This window comes from Falco naumanni, chromosome 7 (assembly GCF_017639655.2).
Source record: "Falco naumanni isolate bFalNau1 chromosome 7, bFalNau1.pat, whole genome shotgun sequence".
In the NCBI taxonomy this organism is placed as follows: Eukaryota; Metazoa; Chordata; class Aves; order Falconiformes; family Falconidae; genus Falco; species Falco naumanni.
In genome coordinates, this window is record NC_054060.1 from 14,095,043 (window position 1) to 14,113,278 (window position 18,236).

Below are 18,236 nucleotides of genomic sequence, written 5' to 3' on the forward strand. Positions count from 1 at the left end.
TAAGCAGGATATTTATTAGCAAATTAATAGTACAAGTTTAAATATATTCAAACATGTTTAAACAGTAGATTAAATATCTTTCTTGTTCTAGAAGTTGAATGTTGATTATATGTATAATCAGAATTGACACTTTGTCTCCCCTGTCTGAAATCTCTACTAGAGAGCTTCTTGAGAGTAGTTCAGCTTCTAACGGTTCAAAGCACGTCTGCACATTTCAATTCCCAGCTGCAGAGCTAAGATAAAATAGAGGTTGAATAGCAGTGAACACTTGTAAAACTGTATCTCACAAATCACACTAAGTTGTTTGGTTTTTTTACTGTGTACTTTGTTTTGCCTTCAAGTATCTAGTGGCTTAGTTGTGATTTGAAAGCCCTTAGCATTTTCTAAAATCCTAGTTAAGAAACTGTATAAAAGGTACTGAGTTTTCTTAATAGTTTGTCACAGCACCTGTAACAGCATGATAATTCTTCAGTATCAATTAACAGTTTGTCCAAACTCACTGTGTGTGTTCAGTAACGGATTTAGAACTGCTGCAAGAGCCATATTGAGAACTTCTGGGGTGTTCAAACTCTTGGTAGTGTGGCAGTCATTTTTTAATACATGACACTTACCTTTCTTTTGTTTTATTCATGATAATAATGATGTCTGAGCAAATGTCAGATGGAAGAGATCTCTTAAAGTCAGATTCCAGACACTGAATTTTAATATTTACCCTGCAGTCTCCAGCATAGTTAAACTGTTACTGTAGTGTTTGAAGTTGCAAATGTTAAAAGTTACCCAGCTTCAATTTTTTCATCTGTAACACCCAGTAATGCACAAACCCTAATTGCAGGCAATACTTACTGGTTTTATTTAGCTTGACAGAAACAGTAAACCAGACTTTATCATAAATACTAACTTGTCTAAGCTGGAGGTAACATATTTTGCATTCTATTTGCTTTTCTGTCCAGTGCAAGGCTTGCGTTTATTTAGAAATGTATTCGCCCCCCAAATTAGATTCTTGCCATAATTGTTCCAAGGAAAAGTTTTGTAAATCATACAGATTCTAAAAGCTGAATTGAGAGCTCTACATTCCTTCCATCTGCCTACCCATTAAAGACAGAAACCATAAAGCTGCACTGGCCTGTGTTCGTCCTGGTCTCACAGTTAGGAAACTCAGAATAAGAGCTGAGATCATGAAAGGTGTGATTCCAGTTAATAACTTCCACTTCAGCCATTCAACTCTACCTGCTTCTACAGTTTGGTTGCAACGTCTACACCACGTGGCATTTTTTGAGTGCTTTGCCATGCTGTTGTGAAGACAGGCTGAGAGCGCTGGGGTCGTTCAGCCTGGAAAAGGCTCCCAGGAGACCTTATAGCTACCTGCCGGCACCTAAAGGGGCTGGCTCCCAGGAGACCTTATAGCTACCTGCTGGCACCTAAAGGGGCTGCAAGAAAGCTGGAGAGGGGCTTTATACAAGGGCATGTAATGACAGGACAGGGGGAACGGCTTTAAACTGAAAGAGGGAAAGAGGGAAGATTTAGATCAGATATTAGGAAAAAATTATTCACTGTGAGGGTGGCGAGGCACTGGCCCAGGCTGCCCAGAGCAGCTGTGGATGCCCCATCCCTGGCAGTGCCCAAGGCCAGGCTGGACGGGGCTGGGAGCAACCTGGGCTGGTGGGAGGGGTCCCTGCCCATGGTGGGGGGTTGGAACTAGATGGTCTTTAAGGTCCCTTCTGACCCAACCCGTTCTATGATTCTTTATTCACTAGCTGAAAAACACTGAAAATAAAATAGTTACTGGGCTTGAGGAAAGGCGACAGGTAAGAGAGAATCCGTTCCTTTTGCCAGGTTTTGTTTCAACCTGAGATGCTAGTCCAGACGGTAAGGAAGAACATCCTTGCACAGCCCGACTTCCATGGCATAGCTGGCGGTGTCAGGCTCTTCGCAGAAAGAATGCGCTCCCTTCTTGGAGGTGGGATATCTGGCACTTCTCATGTGGTTCTGCATTAAAAGGGAATTCCGCTATACCAGCTTGCAGGTTCTCTGGAGTGCACAGACACGAACTTTGCATGATCTTCTATCCCACAGCATTAACAGCTCTGCTCTATTAGAGGCTTAAAAAGGGTGCATTTCATCTAGTAGAGCTTCTTAAAGAAAAACAAACCTCTCACTAAATTCTAAAGTTAAACAACTGAATTCAAGGCAGATAATTCAGGGAGTAGGATATTAAACTGTTATATGAAAAGCAGAAAACAGAAATACTTAGCAAGTAGGTGGAGACACTTGTTTGCTTTTGTATCACAGACTATGTAAAAGCTACATACAGTGTGCATTTCTAAGATCAATAGTAAACATACTCTGTAGCTCTTCAAAGCTGCTTAAAAGCTGGGGGACTCTGCTTTTGTCTTCTATATTTAGTCTTTGTTTTAAATCAAGATGTGCTAATTTGTGCTCGTTATCATATAATGTCGTGACTTTTACAACAGTCAGCATGGATGGTTCTGTGTTTCTGTACAACAGCTGAAGAAAATGTCAAGTACAAAGAAACGCACTGCTCTCCTTACACAAATCAGCTTATCATGTAAATGGTGAAATAGAGAACTTTGACCCTATTACAGTAGAATGTAAGATAGTGGATTAACACTGCAGACTTCTAATCAATCACAATGTGTCTCATCCTCTTGATTGTAGCTGAGTAGGCCATTCTTCAACTTAAGCCAGCAGCTGTCCAGCATTAGCACTTCACTGTTGGTACTGCTGCTTGCGCAGCTGTCAGCCGAGATGACAGCGTTGCAATTCTGAATGTCTCAAAACTAAGTTTCAAAAATACTCGGAAACATTCTTACACGGGAACTGTACTTTTATTGTGTGAATACTTAAAAGAAAACCCACAGAACTTAAATGCTAAGAACCAAGTAACACTCTGCACTGCTTATGCTATTTTCTCATGCAAAAGAAGTACAGGACAGTACTGATTATGGTTCCTTTCCTCTATAACGTGCATAAAGTATTTAATACAAACTAATTACTATTATCATCAAAGTTTTACAGCTTTATTGAAATGGGAATTCCAAAATTTGTTATGCACATACCAAATATATATTAAGAAGATACAAATTAATCCAAGTCTGATATCACTTCTCGGGTAAAACTTGCATATCACTGAACTACTATAGTAAGAAGATACCTATTTAAACTACTTAAATTTTATTGCAAGTTTTAGACCATGCTTTAAGAGGACTAATGCAAAAACATTGAAGCCATTGAGTCAAAAGACACTATGCCAACCCCATAAAATATTTCTGTAATAGCATCTCTCCTCTCATTTTTAAGGCATCTGAAATTCAAACCAAACTGAGCTTTTCTCACTATCAAAAGCCAAACTAAGAATAAGCTCTTCAGAGGAAGACATAGTATGTCACTTTCTGTAAGAACTATCTTAAGGCAATATGCCACTGCTATAGGCTGCACACAAACCACAGCTATTTTCCCCTGACCTGTTGTGTTTTCTAAAATGTAAGAGAGATGATGGAAGAAAAGTAGTGTACTAGTATGTATTCACACAAAAGAATGAGATAGAAATTTAATCTAAGAGCTACAGACTCTAAACAAACTCTGTATAATACACTTTTTTTTATTCATAAAAGGTATCCCCTTTTCAAGCTCATACTACACATAAACAGCAATGGACTCAATACTGATTCTTCAGTTATCTATAAAACTGTGGAAAGTAAGAAAACTGAAGTCTAACTGAATTTGCTACACTGCGTTACTGGACTTTCAAACCACAAGTATCATCAGTAGGGATGGTAACGAGGCCCTGCATTGTAGGAGTTGTAGCCATATTGTCCGTAGTGGGAGGAGTATGATTGTCCTTGTCTGTGCTGCTGGTAGTTATTACCCCAACTTCTTTCTGGCCTCTGATTAGATCTATAGTCACCTTGCCAGTTGTATCTGTCCCCTCTAAAATATCTACCATCTTGAAACCTGCAATGAAAAAAAAGTCAAAGATTCACATAAATTGTGAGGTTTTAAAAAGATGAACGATACTTAACTCTTAAATTCTACACTTTTCATGAAAACTGTCACGTAACAGTTTATACACTCAATTACTTCCCTGTTTTTATGACAAACTGATGAAGACATACCTACAGTCATCTGAAATCATTAATTTCTCGCTACTACCCAGCACACTATTTGCTAAGCAATAGAAGGATCTGTTTTCTAACACAAAGTAGTCACAGGCATTAGGTGAACTGTTGGAACTTTTGAGCAGAGAGAGTCAAACAGGACATATATCTAAAAAACAACCAGAAGATAGATCCGTAGCTTTATCAAAGCCAGGTTCAATCCAGTAGCTTCATAGCTGAAAGCTGTGGCAAGGCAGGCTTAAGTACAATTCAGCTACCTAACAGCACAGACTCCTGGAATTTGCGTATTCCTTAGAATACATACTACCACTGTTTCATGGTCTCTTGTAGTTTCCGTACTCAAGAGAGGGTATCTTTTCACCAGTATTTAGCCATTGCCCAGTCTACATTTTGGCTTTTCGGCTGTATCTCAATTCCTATCAACACCTGAGCTGCCTCACAGTCATTTTATTTGGATACCTCAGTGGTGTGGTGTAGACAAACAACATTTACGTGCGGTTCATTTTGTGAGCAGATATAAGAGTTCATTAGTTCAAAGAACCACAAAGTTTTGTAAGAACATCTTATTAAATAATCACCTTTTTTTTTTTTAATCTGTAGAAACTGATTCCGTGTTTAACTTAATGACAGGTTTCTAGGGGGAATGTTGTCCTCCTTTTCTTCAGATAAGGCACAAATTCTATTTATGTAGCTAAGAAGTCCTCCCAATTGTTAATTGGACTGGAGTTTAACTACTTTATATTAAAGGCTGATGTTAGTATTACCAAACATACTATATGCTGTAATCACTGTTTTCCAGTCACACAAAATTAGGTATTACTGTCCAGAATTCAGTAAAAAGCTGCAATTACATCCAGAAGAAGTAATTCAAAAAATTTTGCAGTAGGCAGTTACCACTGCACTTGCTAGGCAGATTGGATGATGGATTTTTCAGTCATTTCTACTAGATAAAATAAGTAACAGGCTAATTAACAAAGTACAGCAAGCATTTAGGTTACAAATGAAACATTTTCTGGACAGGTAGCAACAGATAATCACATTATTAGCCTGTTCCTTTGCACATTTTCCTGACAGTTATTATCCAACAGAAGACAGGCTGCTTAGTTTTGCAGAACTCCCAGCCTTCCCCTCTGGCAAAATGTTCCTGGCTGAGTAAGAACAAACTCCTGGGCAATGGGTTTGCTGGTTCCAGGTCAGTCCTTACTAAAAAGCAAATCACCTAATACTTTTATACACAATGCAGAAATTCTGACTGTCAATACAGAGAAAATGTAAAATCTAATTATTTTCAGAGAAGACTATTTCTCTTAAACATAGTTACCTGTGAACTAGTAAGATACTTCTATTAACAGAACAAATTCCTCTTTCTTCTGAAATAAGTGATCACCTAACTATAAATCTGCAAAACTACCAAGATTTTAAAATTAAGAAAAAAAAAAAAAAACAAAACAGTACCGATCTCTGTTTCTCTGGTTGCCACCAGATCTGCTTCTCCATTCTTCAACTATAGGAGGAGGATCTGCAGGGCGTTTCAGGTATTCTTGGTATTCTTCATCATCTGATGTGAATCGATGAGCAAACATCTTTTCATAATTCAGGGCCATGTCAACCAAGGAAGTCATTCTGAAAACTTTGAACGTGAACACAATAAAAGTGGCTTTAGCAGTATATGAAGAATATTATTATAATAGCTACCAAAATCCACTTAGGACAAATGAAGACAAATGAAGGCCAATGAAAAGTTACACCCAGATTAACACAGCAGTTAACCTTTGGGCAGACAGCATAGATGACTAACTCAGAAGTTTTGACAATCTAAGACTGTAAATAAATCTCCTGAAGATGTTTTTGCTGATGGAAAACAATTCCTACTCCATGTACAGTCTTTGGACATCTACACTGGATATGCAGACACTGATCTGTCTAAACACTGGGAGTGGTTTTAAGGGACTCCATCCACACAGGAGATGTTCAACTCGGATTAATACCTAATTAATACCTGCCATTACACAGCAACATCTTGGAATCAGTTTTCATAGACCTAGATCAGAGCAGCCATGGTAGAAAGATATGTTTCTGAGGGTTAATAAAGAAAAGTACTTCTGCAGAATGCCCTCCCAATCTACTCCTAATCCATTTTTGACAGGAAAAACATTAATACAATCAACTTGAAAAGTTTGCTATGGTAGAATATCATGCAAAGCCTACACATATACATAGCCAGCAAAGCAAAATAATCAAGATTTATTCACAATAATTTATGTGCTAGTATCTTCATTCAGGGAAAGAACAGCACCTAAGAGGATGTTGAATTACCTCATAATATGCCCCCCTAATGGGATTTGTGATTAAGGTCTTAGTTTCCTTACTATCTGTCTATATACACATTTGCCCTTCAGATGTTGGTGCTATCTAGTATCGTCCACCAGTAAAAGTCTGGCCCTAATAGCAGATGCTGAGAAAGGCTCTACACGTACCGTTTTAACAAGCCCTGGGTAATTTAAAGCATTAAATGTCTTTGCCTCTAGACTTCCAGATTAAACTCTTCTGCTGCCTCCTGAAGATTTGCAAGCAGGACCAACATTCACCTGGCAAAATGGAGGGAAGGAAAGAGGAGACAGGTTTGTTTCTTCTGGACCCTGAGAACTAAAATATATACCCTCCATGACCAAGCTCAGCTTTTCTCCCTGCTGTACCCATGAGCAGCTTCAAACTACAGTAAGTGGGACGTTTATGGGGCGTACAGCGCAGTGCTCTTTCTGCAGCCTGAACTCCACTTTTCTCAGCTTCGGAAAGTTCAGCGTCTAGTGACCTCCAGAGCCCATTGCAGCCTTCCCCCTTCCACCCAACGACGCAGCACAGTTTTCTGAAGCAGGTGTAGTTTCTCCTTGCAGTACGTCCAGTGACTTTTCTGCAACAAGCCAACCTCATTAGCTTTTATTATGAGCTATCTCCAAGGAACTCTGCTCCTCAGGGGCTCTCGGTCGGGGCAGGGCGGGTGTGGTGTGTAACACGGCGCGGGGGACGCAGCGCATACTGCTCTAGCCTTTTGCGGAGAGCAGCGGGACCTGCTCTCCTCACCATTAATAATTTTACTATCAGTGCTCACCCCACGGGGGCCGGTAACGGGAGGCCCGGCACTTTCCCCCGCCTGCGGCCAAACACGGCCCACGGCAACGACGGGGCTCGCTGCCTCCGGAGGGCCCGCGCCGGAGCCCGCTCCCCTCACGGCGGGTCAGGCCGTGCCCTGTCCCCTCACAGCCGGCGGGGCCCCGCTGCAGCCGCAGCCCGCCGCGGGAGTACCTGAGGGAAGGAGCGGGTCTCGGCTTCCCGCCACCCTCCTCCCTCACAGCCGCCGCACCACCACCGCTGCCCCCTCACCCAGCGCCGCCAGCCGCCGCCGAACCGCCGCCGAAAGCCCTCCTCTTCCGGGCCGGGCCCCGCCGCTTCCCGCGACCGTCGGGGCGGTGCCGCCTCAGGCCGGCGTCCCCTCAGCGGGCCGCGGGGCCGTCTAGGGGCACACCGCGGGGCTGGCCGGGGTACCCGGGGCTCGCTGAGGGGACCCCGCGGGGCTCGCTGAGGGGACGTCGGCGCCTGAGGCGACACCGTCCCGCCGTCGGGGGCAGCCTGTGGCGCTGGAGGGGTTGTTTTCCCCCAACTTAGTATTTGATACAAAGCACGTTGACCTGAGTAGTACTGAGATTTGTGGGGCGCTTTTCTTGGCTCCTGCGCGGGTTGTAAGGAGGTGATACCTGAAATATTCCGATTTTAACAGGAAGGTGCAACTGAAAAGGGTAAAGCAAAAGTGGCACCTACAGCCATAGCCCTGTGGCTGTTGATAATGTAAGTGTATTTCAGGCATTAAAAATCTTAGCGATGTGTTGACTACTTACTGTGCGAGAAAAACAAGATGGCAAGCCTTTTTGGCAGCTAAATCTGCATAAACCAAAATAGTTCTCTTTTGGCATTGGCCTCAGCAACATATTTATACTCCCACCTGGTTAGTCCTGCCACCTTTAATACATGGAGTTACGTGTAAGCATCACAACTTTTCCTAAACGAGGTCCTGTGCACGTAAATAGCTGAAGGCAGGGAACTGTACCTTCCCTCCTGTACTTCTGCAACCCTGGGTGTTATTACTAATTTATGAAGTGCCGCAGCAGTTATTAACAGCTTGCTGCCCAAAGGATTTGCAGCACTGGGATGTGGTGTTGCCTCTCTCCTCTGAATGACTGGTGGCATCAAGACCTTCCTGTGGCAGAATTGCTATTGGCACCCATATTTGCCTTGTTTCCACAACGCTGACATCTTTGCATTGCTGACTTATTTTCCACAACTCCTAAGCCAATGATTTTTAAATGTTCTCTTGTGCTGTGTGTAGGAAATGGGATTTTTTGTAGGACCCTTTCAGAAGGCGATGTTTTCATAAGCTCTCATAAGTACTAGCAAACCAGAGTCTGAAAATCAAGTACGTCACTTGAAACAAAATACCCCAGCAACAGCGATAGTGCCATCCAATTCTCAAAAAATATTAGACCAGAATAAGTGCGCTTTTGTTTGATATAAACAGCAATAATTACAGTCTGCTCTCCTGCATGACCTATAGCAGCAGTGTATTGTCACTTGCAGAATAGAAATGACCTCAATCCAAAGAGCCTAATGCAAATATCTTAGCCTGGATAGCTAGTTCTAAGCCAAAGAAATTGTCATTGTGGCTGAAAAATAATATATTTTAGCTTAAGTTTTCCCCATATAATCCCTGTTCTACTAACTGCCCTGTTAAAACGGGCAGAAGTAAGTAGGATTTTATTTCTTCCCCAGACATGTTTCATATTGACCACTGGATATTGCAGTTTCAGGTGTGTCTACAGAGGATTTCATGCATAAAATTCATGAGATGATCCTTAGTAATTTTTTTTTGAGGCTCTAGTCTGCTGTTTCATGGGTGACATTTTTCATTAAAAGGCCAATCTTATTTTAATATTAAACTTTTAATTATAGACTCAAATAATCCATACATTTAAGCATATATATAATCTGAGTGCATATATATATATTTTTATATACATAAATTCTGTTGAAAGCATGGGCCCCTTGTAAATGCTGTGAGCAGTGTACTTCACAAATTAGTTTTGCTAAGATACTCTAATCAGCATGTTCCAGATAGAAAAACACTTACAGGGGATGGCTAAATTATATATATCATATATATTTATATAGGATGCTTGTGCTTTGGATCTTTTTTCATTACATGTCTTTATGCTTGCTATGGTTTATAACATCAAGTAGGAGATCATGATCCAGGTGGCAATATCCTAAGATTTCCCATAGATGTTATACTGAAGTTCAAATTGCATGTAAAAAACCCAAAGTGACAGGTGATTTTTAAGGGAATAAAGGCACTCAAAAATGAATATTGTCACCAAGTAGGACTTTCAGCACCCATTAAATGCCTCACATAGCACATACCTACATAGTAGGTGCCCAAGTACGTAAAAGGTCTAGCTGCAAGTGTTGTCAAGACTGAGGACTTGATAATCCACTCTTGCAATCTTTCTGCTCACTTCAAGGCGCTCTGGGTAATTAATGTGTTGGTTTTGTACTAACACAATCTCGTAATCAGCATCTCTGAAGTCTACTGTAGTGTGATAAAGCCTCAGAGGGTTTGCTTTCCTTTCTGTGGATTTCATTATGTTAAATAATGCACTGTTAGATGAAGCCTTATCTTTTAAATTTTAAACTAAGAATTACTCCTTTTAGCCTATTGGAAATGAATGAAGCATTTGTAGAACAGATCTTCCTGACTGAACAAAGGAACATGCACTAAAACTAGTTAAATCTTGTTTGCCTTGAAACAATGGAAAATGACAGTTCTTTTTCTAATTATTTAGTCTTGGTAACTCTTACTGTTGCATTGCAATAATTTTTATTTGATGTTTTACATAAATCCCCAGCTTCTGGACTCATGTGTTTTCATTGTACTCAGCTTTCATTTAAAAATTAATTTCTAGCCCTTGCCATTATGGACGCTCCTTGGGAAAAGAAGTAAGTCTGCCATATAGGATAACCAGCCTGTACCAAGAAGCAAAAGGAAAGCGTTCTTCAAGTTTTATTTGTTTAAAATCTTATGGGGTTTGGAATTTTCCGTTTCTTTATGGCTAGGTTCATTGGTTTATCTCAGTAGAGGTTGACAGCTGTGGCATTTTTAATGAAAAGTCAGCTGGTATCTCAGCAGCAGGAGAAAAGAACTAAATTTTTTGTGCATTTCTGTATCTTTAAACAGGAGGGACCCTTCTACTTCGATGTTAATACCTACATTGAGAAGTCAGTGAAGGAACTAACATCCCTTGTAACTGGGGCCTGTCTGATCGAGGAAATATTTATCTATAAATGAATAAGCAGAGAAACCTCCATAGATTGTTACGGATCCTGCTGGGTTTTTTGATAACAAAATAATACATCAGATAATATTTTAGTAAAAAATTATTTATCTTCGAAACTGATTTTTTTTCTTAGCTTGCTGAATCTGCTCAGTAATTTACTGTCAGTTCCCCTCTCTCCTCATTCTTTTTTCAGTGTCTTGGTTACAGTCTAACTGAAAGCCTGGTTTGTTTGTACAATGAAACCTGATTTCCCCAGATAATTTATTCTAGGAAATGGTGATGTCTGGCACTGCTAGAGAGAGCAAGACTTTGTGTTCTGGCTAAAGGCAGGTACAAAGGGTGTGTGTGGCAGCCTCGTTACTGATTACACACTAAAGGAAAGCTGTGTTTCTGTGGGCACAAGAGGTTGTAAGATCACCAGGGGACATCTGAGTAACTAATTACTGCACAGTATTTGCTCTAACATTCATTGCCCTGAGAGATAGGTAAGCAGAGATACTCTTTAACCAAGCTGCAGAAATATTTGGAGTTGCGCTCTTTCTCTAGGACCTCCTGTGCTCGGAAGATAGTTCTCATCATGGTATTATTCCTTTGGCTGGAAAGGATTATTGCCTAGATGAAGCTCGCTTAAATAACAAGGAAGACGGAGATGTAACAGCTGTTACTGACAAATGCCTCTGAAGCCCGTGCAGTCATTCTGTCAGATCTCTGCCTTGCCTTTGCTGTTATATTGTACAATATCGCTGAGCTTCAGAGTGTCTTTCACATATCTCCATATGGTATTGTAAAGTGAAGTCCATAAAGGAACAGACTGCGCTGTTTCTACCAACTTCACAAAACTTAATACAAGAAGTGTTTCCTTCCCGTAACAATGACCTTTAAATGTTAACTGCCTAAAAAAATAACATTGTCCTTTTTAAAAAAGAGGAAAACGCAATTCCTGGTGCTTCACTGTGTAACAGAATAATCGTTTTGGTGCTGTAGGGCCCAATTCCTTTGCATTAAGCTTACAATAATGTAACACTTGATTAGAAGGAATTTATTCCTAATTTATGCCAGTATGAAAGAAGGCCTTTAATTTTCCTAAGAGCTATTTCTGTTGTCAGCTTTTAAAACTCCCAATCCCATTAAATTCTATTTCTAGCATATTGTTCTTAAAATTAGTGCACAGGCAGTGTTATCTGACTGTCATTTATACATATCTATATACATATATACAAATTTTAAATCACTACATTCTAGCTGCCTTCTTTTATTTTCACCTTTTAAACTGACTAAGCCAGCTGTGCCCTTTGGGGTCTGTAAGAATGAATCATTTTTATTATTTTTGCTCTCTTAGACAGTAATTACAGAGTAGTATGCTGTCTCTGTTTTTTAATATTATGGTGCCATTTTAATCCATGGTGCAACACCATTAACTTCAGCAGAGTTACACTAGAAATGAATTTGTCCCCAGGAGGCTTATCCAAATGTTCAGTTCTTTCCTCATGATTACCCGGAGGAACAGAGAAGAAGGCGGCAAGACAGAGGGCCCTTTGATAGGAGGAATGTGGTTCAAAGCGAAGTCTTGTTTCTGCCATTCATGGTGCTCCATATGTTCCTCATTTGGGGTGGAGGTGGGTTAGACCCCATGAGGCACACATGCTGTGGCTGAAGGGCAGGCAGAAGTTTTTACATAGCACATCTGGTGCACAGGTTATGTTCTTTCCCAGATGTAGGTACTGTACAAATGGAAAAAAAAAAAGAAAAAAAAAAGAAAAAAATGTGGGAGGAATATTCAGATACGTGCTTCTGTGGAACAGCTTGAAAGTCAGAAAATGGAGTAGCCAAACTCTTAAGATATCAAACTCATCATATTCCTCAGGCTGTCTAAACTCCAACTCAGATGCTTTTTAGATGTCAAGTAATCCTGCAAGTGGGGATGTATGAATCAGTGCTACCATGGATTGCCTATTGTTAACATAGTTGCAAAATGTAAAGGCAGTACTTGCAGAAGTTTCTAAGACCAGATTTTATTCATACTTAATTTTCTTTTATAGTTGGATATTTAATTTGGGCTCATTTATTGTGTCCACATCCAGTCTAAAACATTAAAAACTGTTGCAGTACTGAAACACCAGCTTGTAAGTTAGATACAAATTAGTAGCACTTAGCTGAATTTAGAAGGGGAATTTAGAGAATTTCCTCGTTGCTGTTGGGGAGCAGAGAGGGATGGGGAGCCAACAGCACAGCTGGCAGGGTAGGGGGCCCATCCCACTGCCCCCCGGGCAGAGCTGGCCAGGGCCGGCAGCTGAGCGCTCAGAGGACCAGACAAGTGCGTGGGGATGTGACAAGTCCAAGGCAAGTCAGACAGGCAGCGGGTCACTGCCCAGATCAGCAGGGTCGGTGGCCAGCCACAGCACGGCCGCAGCGCAGCTGGATCTGAAGCCCGGCACAGCCGCAGCAGCGCTGGGCAGGGGCCCAGGGCCCAGGGCTGAGCTTACATGAGCCCCTGTGCCCAGGGCAGGGGTGTGGGGGAGGCCCCAGCGGGGCTGGTTGCGGCAATTAAGGCCTGTCAGTGCATTCAGGGCCCTGACATGCACATTTGGTAACAATTTCTGTTACATTTCAATCAGAAACTGAGATCCCTGCAAAACCTAGGATCTAGCAGAAGGAAGTGGTTATGCCTTTTTAGCAAACGTCTAGCATTTCTCCTGGGTCGGATAGTTTATGCAGTTCGCAAGTTGCACGCCAATCAATTGCCTCAGATACAAAGTCAAATATTCAACCTCTAAAGAGGGTCTCCCATTTTACTCCCATAGTCTCCCTTGTCTGGATGGTGACATTCCCCAGGCACTGGAGCATTGCCATGAGGCTCCTTGTGTGGGACTCCTGTGTCCTTTCCGAGGTCTGCCATTGCTGCCAGCCTTGCAGATAGATGTGCAAAAAGGTCCTGCTCACACCTGCCCTCCTGCTTCTGTGTGTCAAAGCCACTGCAGATGTGTAAGCGTGTGTTCAGGTTCTGCTAAAGGCAATGAAATACAACAGTATTTCAGGGTTTTTTTCCCTCTCAAGGTCAGTGGAACTGGTCTAAGTAATGCTCCCTCCATTAGATACTAAACATGGGGCTCTCCCCAGATGGCTTTACCAAGAGGCTGTTAGCACAGAAATTTGTCTCCCTTCTTTCTCTTCTCTTTGCATATGAGGGGAGTTCTTGAGTGTTCTCTGCAGTTCCTCTTAAGTTTAAGGGTCATTAGAGAAAGCAAGGGCTGAAGTATAGGCCAACTTTGTACAACTTCAGGGTTGGAGTGTCTTCTTATTCTGAAGTAATTTTTTAAAAAATTGTAACTCAGAATTTTCCAGACATACAAATCTGTATTGAGACCACACTGTGCTAAAACGAAATCAGGTATAACTGAGTTAGCTGAGCTACAGGGAAGCCTGCAGGGTTTTTGAAAAGCTGGACTGAGCACTCCGCTCCTTGTTCTGACATTGCCTCACTACTGCCATGCACTCCCCTGTGCATCCCTGCATTCTCCCTTGCGCTACACAGAATCTGGAAACTCTTCAGGCAGGGACTGTCTTTAATCATTTTATGTTTGTGCTATACTGGGGCTGGTCCTTGTCTGGAGGTCTAGGTCACCACTACTCCTAGCAGTAATAACTCTCCCTCCTGTTACTAAATTAGGACTGGAGATCATTCTTTCCAGCAGACAAGGGTTCCTAATCTTTCAGGAGATTATGCTGTGGCTGTCACCCCTCTGCGGCCCCTCCAGCCCTCCCAGAGACCTCTGCCTCAGATGTCAAGGCACAGCGTCCTTGCCTGCCCCAGCGCTGCAGTAATTCCTTCTCCACCTTTGCCCCAGACTCCTGCAGCAGTTTCCTTTCCCGGACCCTTTCCACAGTGCTTCTGTTCCTGTGGCCCTGCTCACCCTCCCAACTTAAGGTCTCTCTTCATGGCTTTCTTGAGCTGTGGCTGTTTCTTTCCCATCCCTGCACCGCCTGTGGAAGCCACGCTGTGGTGGCAACCAGCTGCTTACCGTGCTAGTGCTCAGCTGAATGCTGCTTTCTAACATGGGTTGGGAAGCAGTGTAAAAGAACATGCTGACTACTCAACAGTCTAAACTTTAAAAATGAGAGAGATGCTGTCTTGGAAAATGCGACGTTCTGATGTAGCCTCTGATGGAGTTCCTTAAAAACAAGTTCAGAAAATCTCACACATAAATGAAAACCACACAGAAATTTTTGGCGAAATGTTGCATATGATTGTTTCATATGGCTGCTCATTTTAAGAATAATACACAGTTATTTTCTTAGTCTTAAATGCTGGTGTGGGGGTATCACAAAATTCCTGAGTAAAAACTAATTAAAAAGCAAATGTTAATCTCCAAGCAGTAGCATCTGCAGCATATTGCGAGATAAGACTTCGCCAACCTGAAAAACTAAGCAAGATTCTAATTAAATCAGGGAAGAAAATAATGAACTAGATATACATTTTATTTAAGGATGGCAGTTACATAAGATATCAAAGATCTCACAGTTGCTATCTGATGGGAAATGTTGCTGCCAGATCTTGCAGACTATTTCCAGGGAGAGAAATCCCTGTTCCACTGGTTCTAAGTACTGTTGTGATTTTGCCTTCAGCAGGGTCAGGACTTTGCTGTGGCTCTCCGTTTGACTCGGAAGTCACGTCAGTCCTGTTGAAAGCTGCAGATGATCCAGTAATGAAGCAATGTGTCAGCACGGTATGAGGAAACACCGTACTGTGAGTGCTGCCATTTTTCCAGTGAGGTACAAATACGAAGTCCTGACTATTTATGGTTATTAAAGGTCCCAGTGCACCTTTTGAAAAGTAAGGCTCTTAATCCCCGTATACTGGCCAAAATCTATTTTCAGTGATGCCACTCCGGCTATCAGCATTTCCTGTATTGTTCCAGATGGAGATAGTGTTGGCCATTGCATCCTGTTCCAAACTGCATGCTCGGCTCCCCTCTGTTTTGGAACAGCTGATGTTTTCCAGAAACAGCCATGCTAGTGTTTGTGTGTGTGAAGTGATCTCTCTATATCTCTCTCTTGTCTCACAGGAATGGAATGAGGATTAATCAATTATGACAGAATCATGATCCCGGTGAAGTCAAAAGAAAGGTTTTTTCCATTGGCATCGTGGGTGCCAGGGCTGGCTTCTGTGTAGATATTATTGTTTTGAGATACCTGCATGTAAAAACAAATGAAAATGCAAAGCATTATCTTGATGAAGGTGTCTTGAGAATTCCTTTAGTTGTAGAGGAAAATGCATTTTAAAGGCTGTTTCCTCAAGAGTCTAGTTACTTGCCACAACAGACGTTATTGTGCTTGAGGAAATTCCGGTTCATTGAATGTGGCTTTAAGCATGTGGTGTTGGTTGGCTGGCATTTGTGGCTTTGCATGTCCCATGCATTCAAAAGATGCTTTGTTACACTTTCAGGGCTGGCTCCTGCTCTTTTCCCGACGCAGCTAATGGTGTGGAATTGTACCTCAGAAGCCATGTTCTTAAAACCATTGATAATTCAGTTTTAAATATTAGAATTCTGAGTAACAATAGCTGCAGGTTGTACTCTGACCAAATGTTAATTCTTCTGGGCAAACAAACTGAGGATCTAAAAAAGGGCAACTCTGGCTAGATTTCTAAGAGACTACTGCAGAATATTTCCTGCTTAGGTCTTCTGTCACATGCCACTTACAATGTCACATTTCAAACTGTAAATCAGTTTACAAGTTGGACAAGTGACATCACTGAAAAAGATTTTTGCAGGACTGCCTAACTTCTTCCATGCAAATATAATAATAGTGTATCTCTCATGCAAATATAGGAAAGAGTGGTCATGGACTATTTTGGGAAAAGCGTACTCACCAGATGGACACAGAGAGAATATTCAGTCAGCCACTGAGGAGCAGAAGAACAGTAATAAATATTATTAAAGGCAGGTATGGAGGAAGATTAGCCTGTTCCTGCAGGGAAACTATCACATTAAACTTAGAAAAATGTTGGTACGTTCGCAACATAAATCATGTGCTCTTCTGCAGCTAAACAGTAAATGAAAAATAGAGGATATGTCATCCATACTTTGTAGTGTTCACTTTATTTTCTCAAGTATGTAGAAAAGGTTTTGATGTATGTCTATTAATATTTCTCTATTGGCTAAAGATTAATTTCAAACAAAAGATGGTCAAAGTTTTTCTGAAAGTTGTGTTGTTCTGCTCCACCTTCCACCAAGTCCCATGGAGTCAAACTGAGTTCTGCAACTGCATCTCCCATGGTAGTGCACTGTGATCCCTCCACTGGCTCCAAAGCCCTAAGTGAACTATGGCTGAAGGACTTAATATGATATTAAATCATGGCTGCTGCTGCCTGCCATGCTTTTGGTACTTCTTCAAAACCCAAGTAAGCACTCTGGATCTAGAGAGTGCTCCTCCAGGTGTTTGAGCTGCAAACATGTCCCTAAAATGTTTTTTAAAAATATTTGCCAGTGACTAAAAATTTTGCTCTGATTTCTCAAAAACTATGGATTTTATACACCCTCCAAGGACTATGAAATTTCCCCAGAAAAGTGGAATCTGTTTACCATGAGATATGAGCACTTTTACAACTTCTGCTAACTAGAATTACATAAGATTGCATTTGAGAGTGTTGACAGTAAATACTTTCTCAGAAGCAAAATATGGAGCTGAAAAAAATCTGATTGTGTTTGTTTAACTGATTGGTAGTGTTTGTGTATTTTGTCATCCAAGTATTGTTGTAGAACAAAGTTATATTAGGTAGAATTAGGAATGCAGAAGCTCCCCTTGAGCTACTATTATCTAGAGAAGACATGCAGCCCAACTTGCCACCCAGTAGATTCTTTTAAAGTGTTTCCTCATCATTCCTGGCATCTTTCTTCATGGGAGCTGTATTCTCATTGTTCTTTTGTCAAATAACTATTTTCCAGATATTAATTATTAGTGTAGGAAAGCAAGAACAAATTCTGCATGATTTGTGGCCTTCTGGCTTTGCATCTATTTTTGATTAATTATTGTAGTTTAGCGGGACCAATGTAAGCCAAGGTCTTTAACTTTATTTGAAAGTGGTATAAGTTAAATCCAGTAGGGTTTGTTGGTTTTGGTTTTTTCTAATGCATTTTGCAAGCATAAAAATATTAGCGTACTTCTTAAATGCATCTTAATTGCTTTCCATAGGACAGTCTGCAGGGTGAAAACCTCAACACTTTTCTCAGAGAATGCTGCAGAGTGTAGTTTTTGTGGTGACACATGGTTTTCTTCTCAAATGAAAGTTATTTCTGTCTGTGAAAAGACACCCATAGCTGGGCACTTCCAGCTTCGTATCTGTGAGACAGGTCTGGCTTCCCTGAGCTCAGGAGATTTCCCACAATAGCAGGAGAGAAATCTCGGGCTGTGGTGCCACTTGCGTCCTTATGAGCTCTAGCGAGAGCGGGGTGCTCGCCACTATACCTCAACCATCAGTTTTTGTAAATAAGCTTGAAATCCCATGCGGCTCCATTGCCACCTGGCACTCTGTCTGTACTGCCCAGTTCTTGGAGAAATTCATCTGGGCAAGGGATCCAGATGCCTCTGCCCACAAGGAAGCACATAAGCCTTTATCAAGCCGTTGGGCATTCATGTAAGTGAATCAGACCTCTGGTGTACCCAGGGAAATGTCTCCCTTTTCCAGTAAGGCAAGCAAGGAGCTGATTAAGGGGCAAAG

General features: G+C 41.5%; 1 protein-coding gene across 1 annotated transcript; it reads right to left on the minus strand.

The window, feature by feature from the left end:
- Positions 1-3,025: 3,025 nt before the first annotated feature.
- Positions 3,026-7,568, minus strand: RAMAC (RNA guanine-7 methyltransferase activating subunit). Its single transcript, XM_040601941.1, has 4 exons — positions 7,518-7,568; positions 6,614-6,724; positions 5,592-5,766; positions 3,026-3,972 (listed from the first exon to the last, which is right to left on the minus strand). Exons 3-4 carry the CDS (start codon positions 5,756-5,758, stop codon positions 3,783-3,785), a joined length of 357 nt encoding a protein of 118 aa, XP_040457875.1. The 5' UTR covers positions 5,759-5,766; positions 6,614-6,724; positions 7,518-7,568; the 3' UTR covers positions 3,026-3,782.
- Positions 7,569-18,236: the final 10,668 nt, after the last annotated feature.

What these genes read in the sequence shown, in the direction of transcription:
- RAMAC (XM_040601941.1), bottom strand. Translation starts at nt 5,758, where the DNA reads ATGACTTCCTTGGTTGACATGGCCCTGAATTATGAAAAGATGTTTGCT. An exon ending in AACCAGAGAAACAGAGATCG is followed by an intron (nt 3,973 to 5,591) that starts GTACTGTTTTGT and finishes TTTTCATTGCAG; the next exon opens with GTTTCAAGATGGTAGATATT.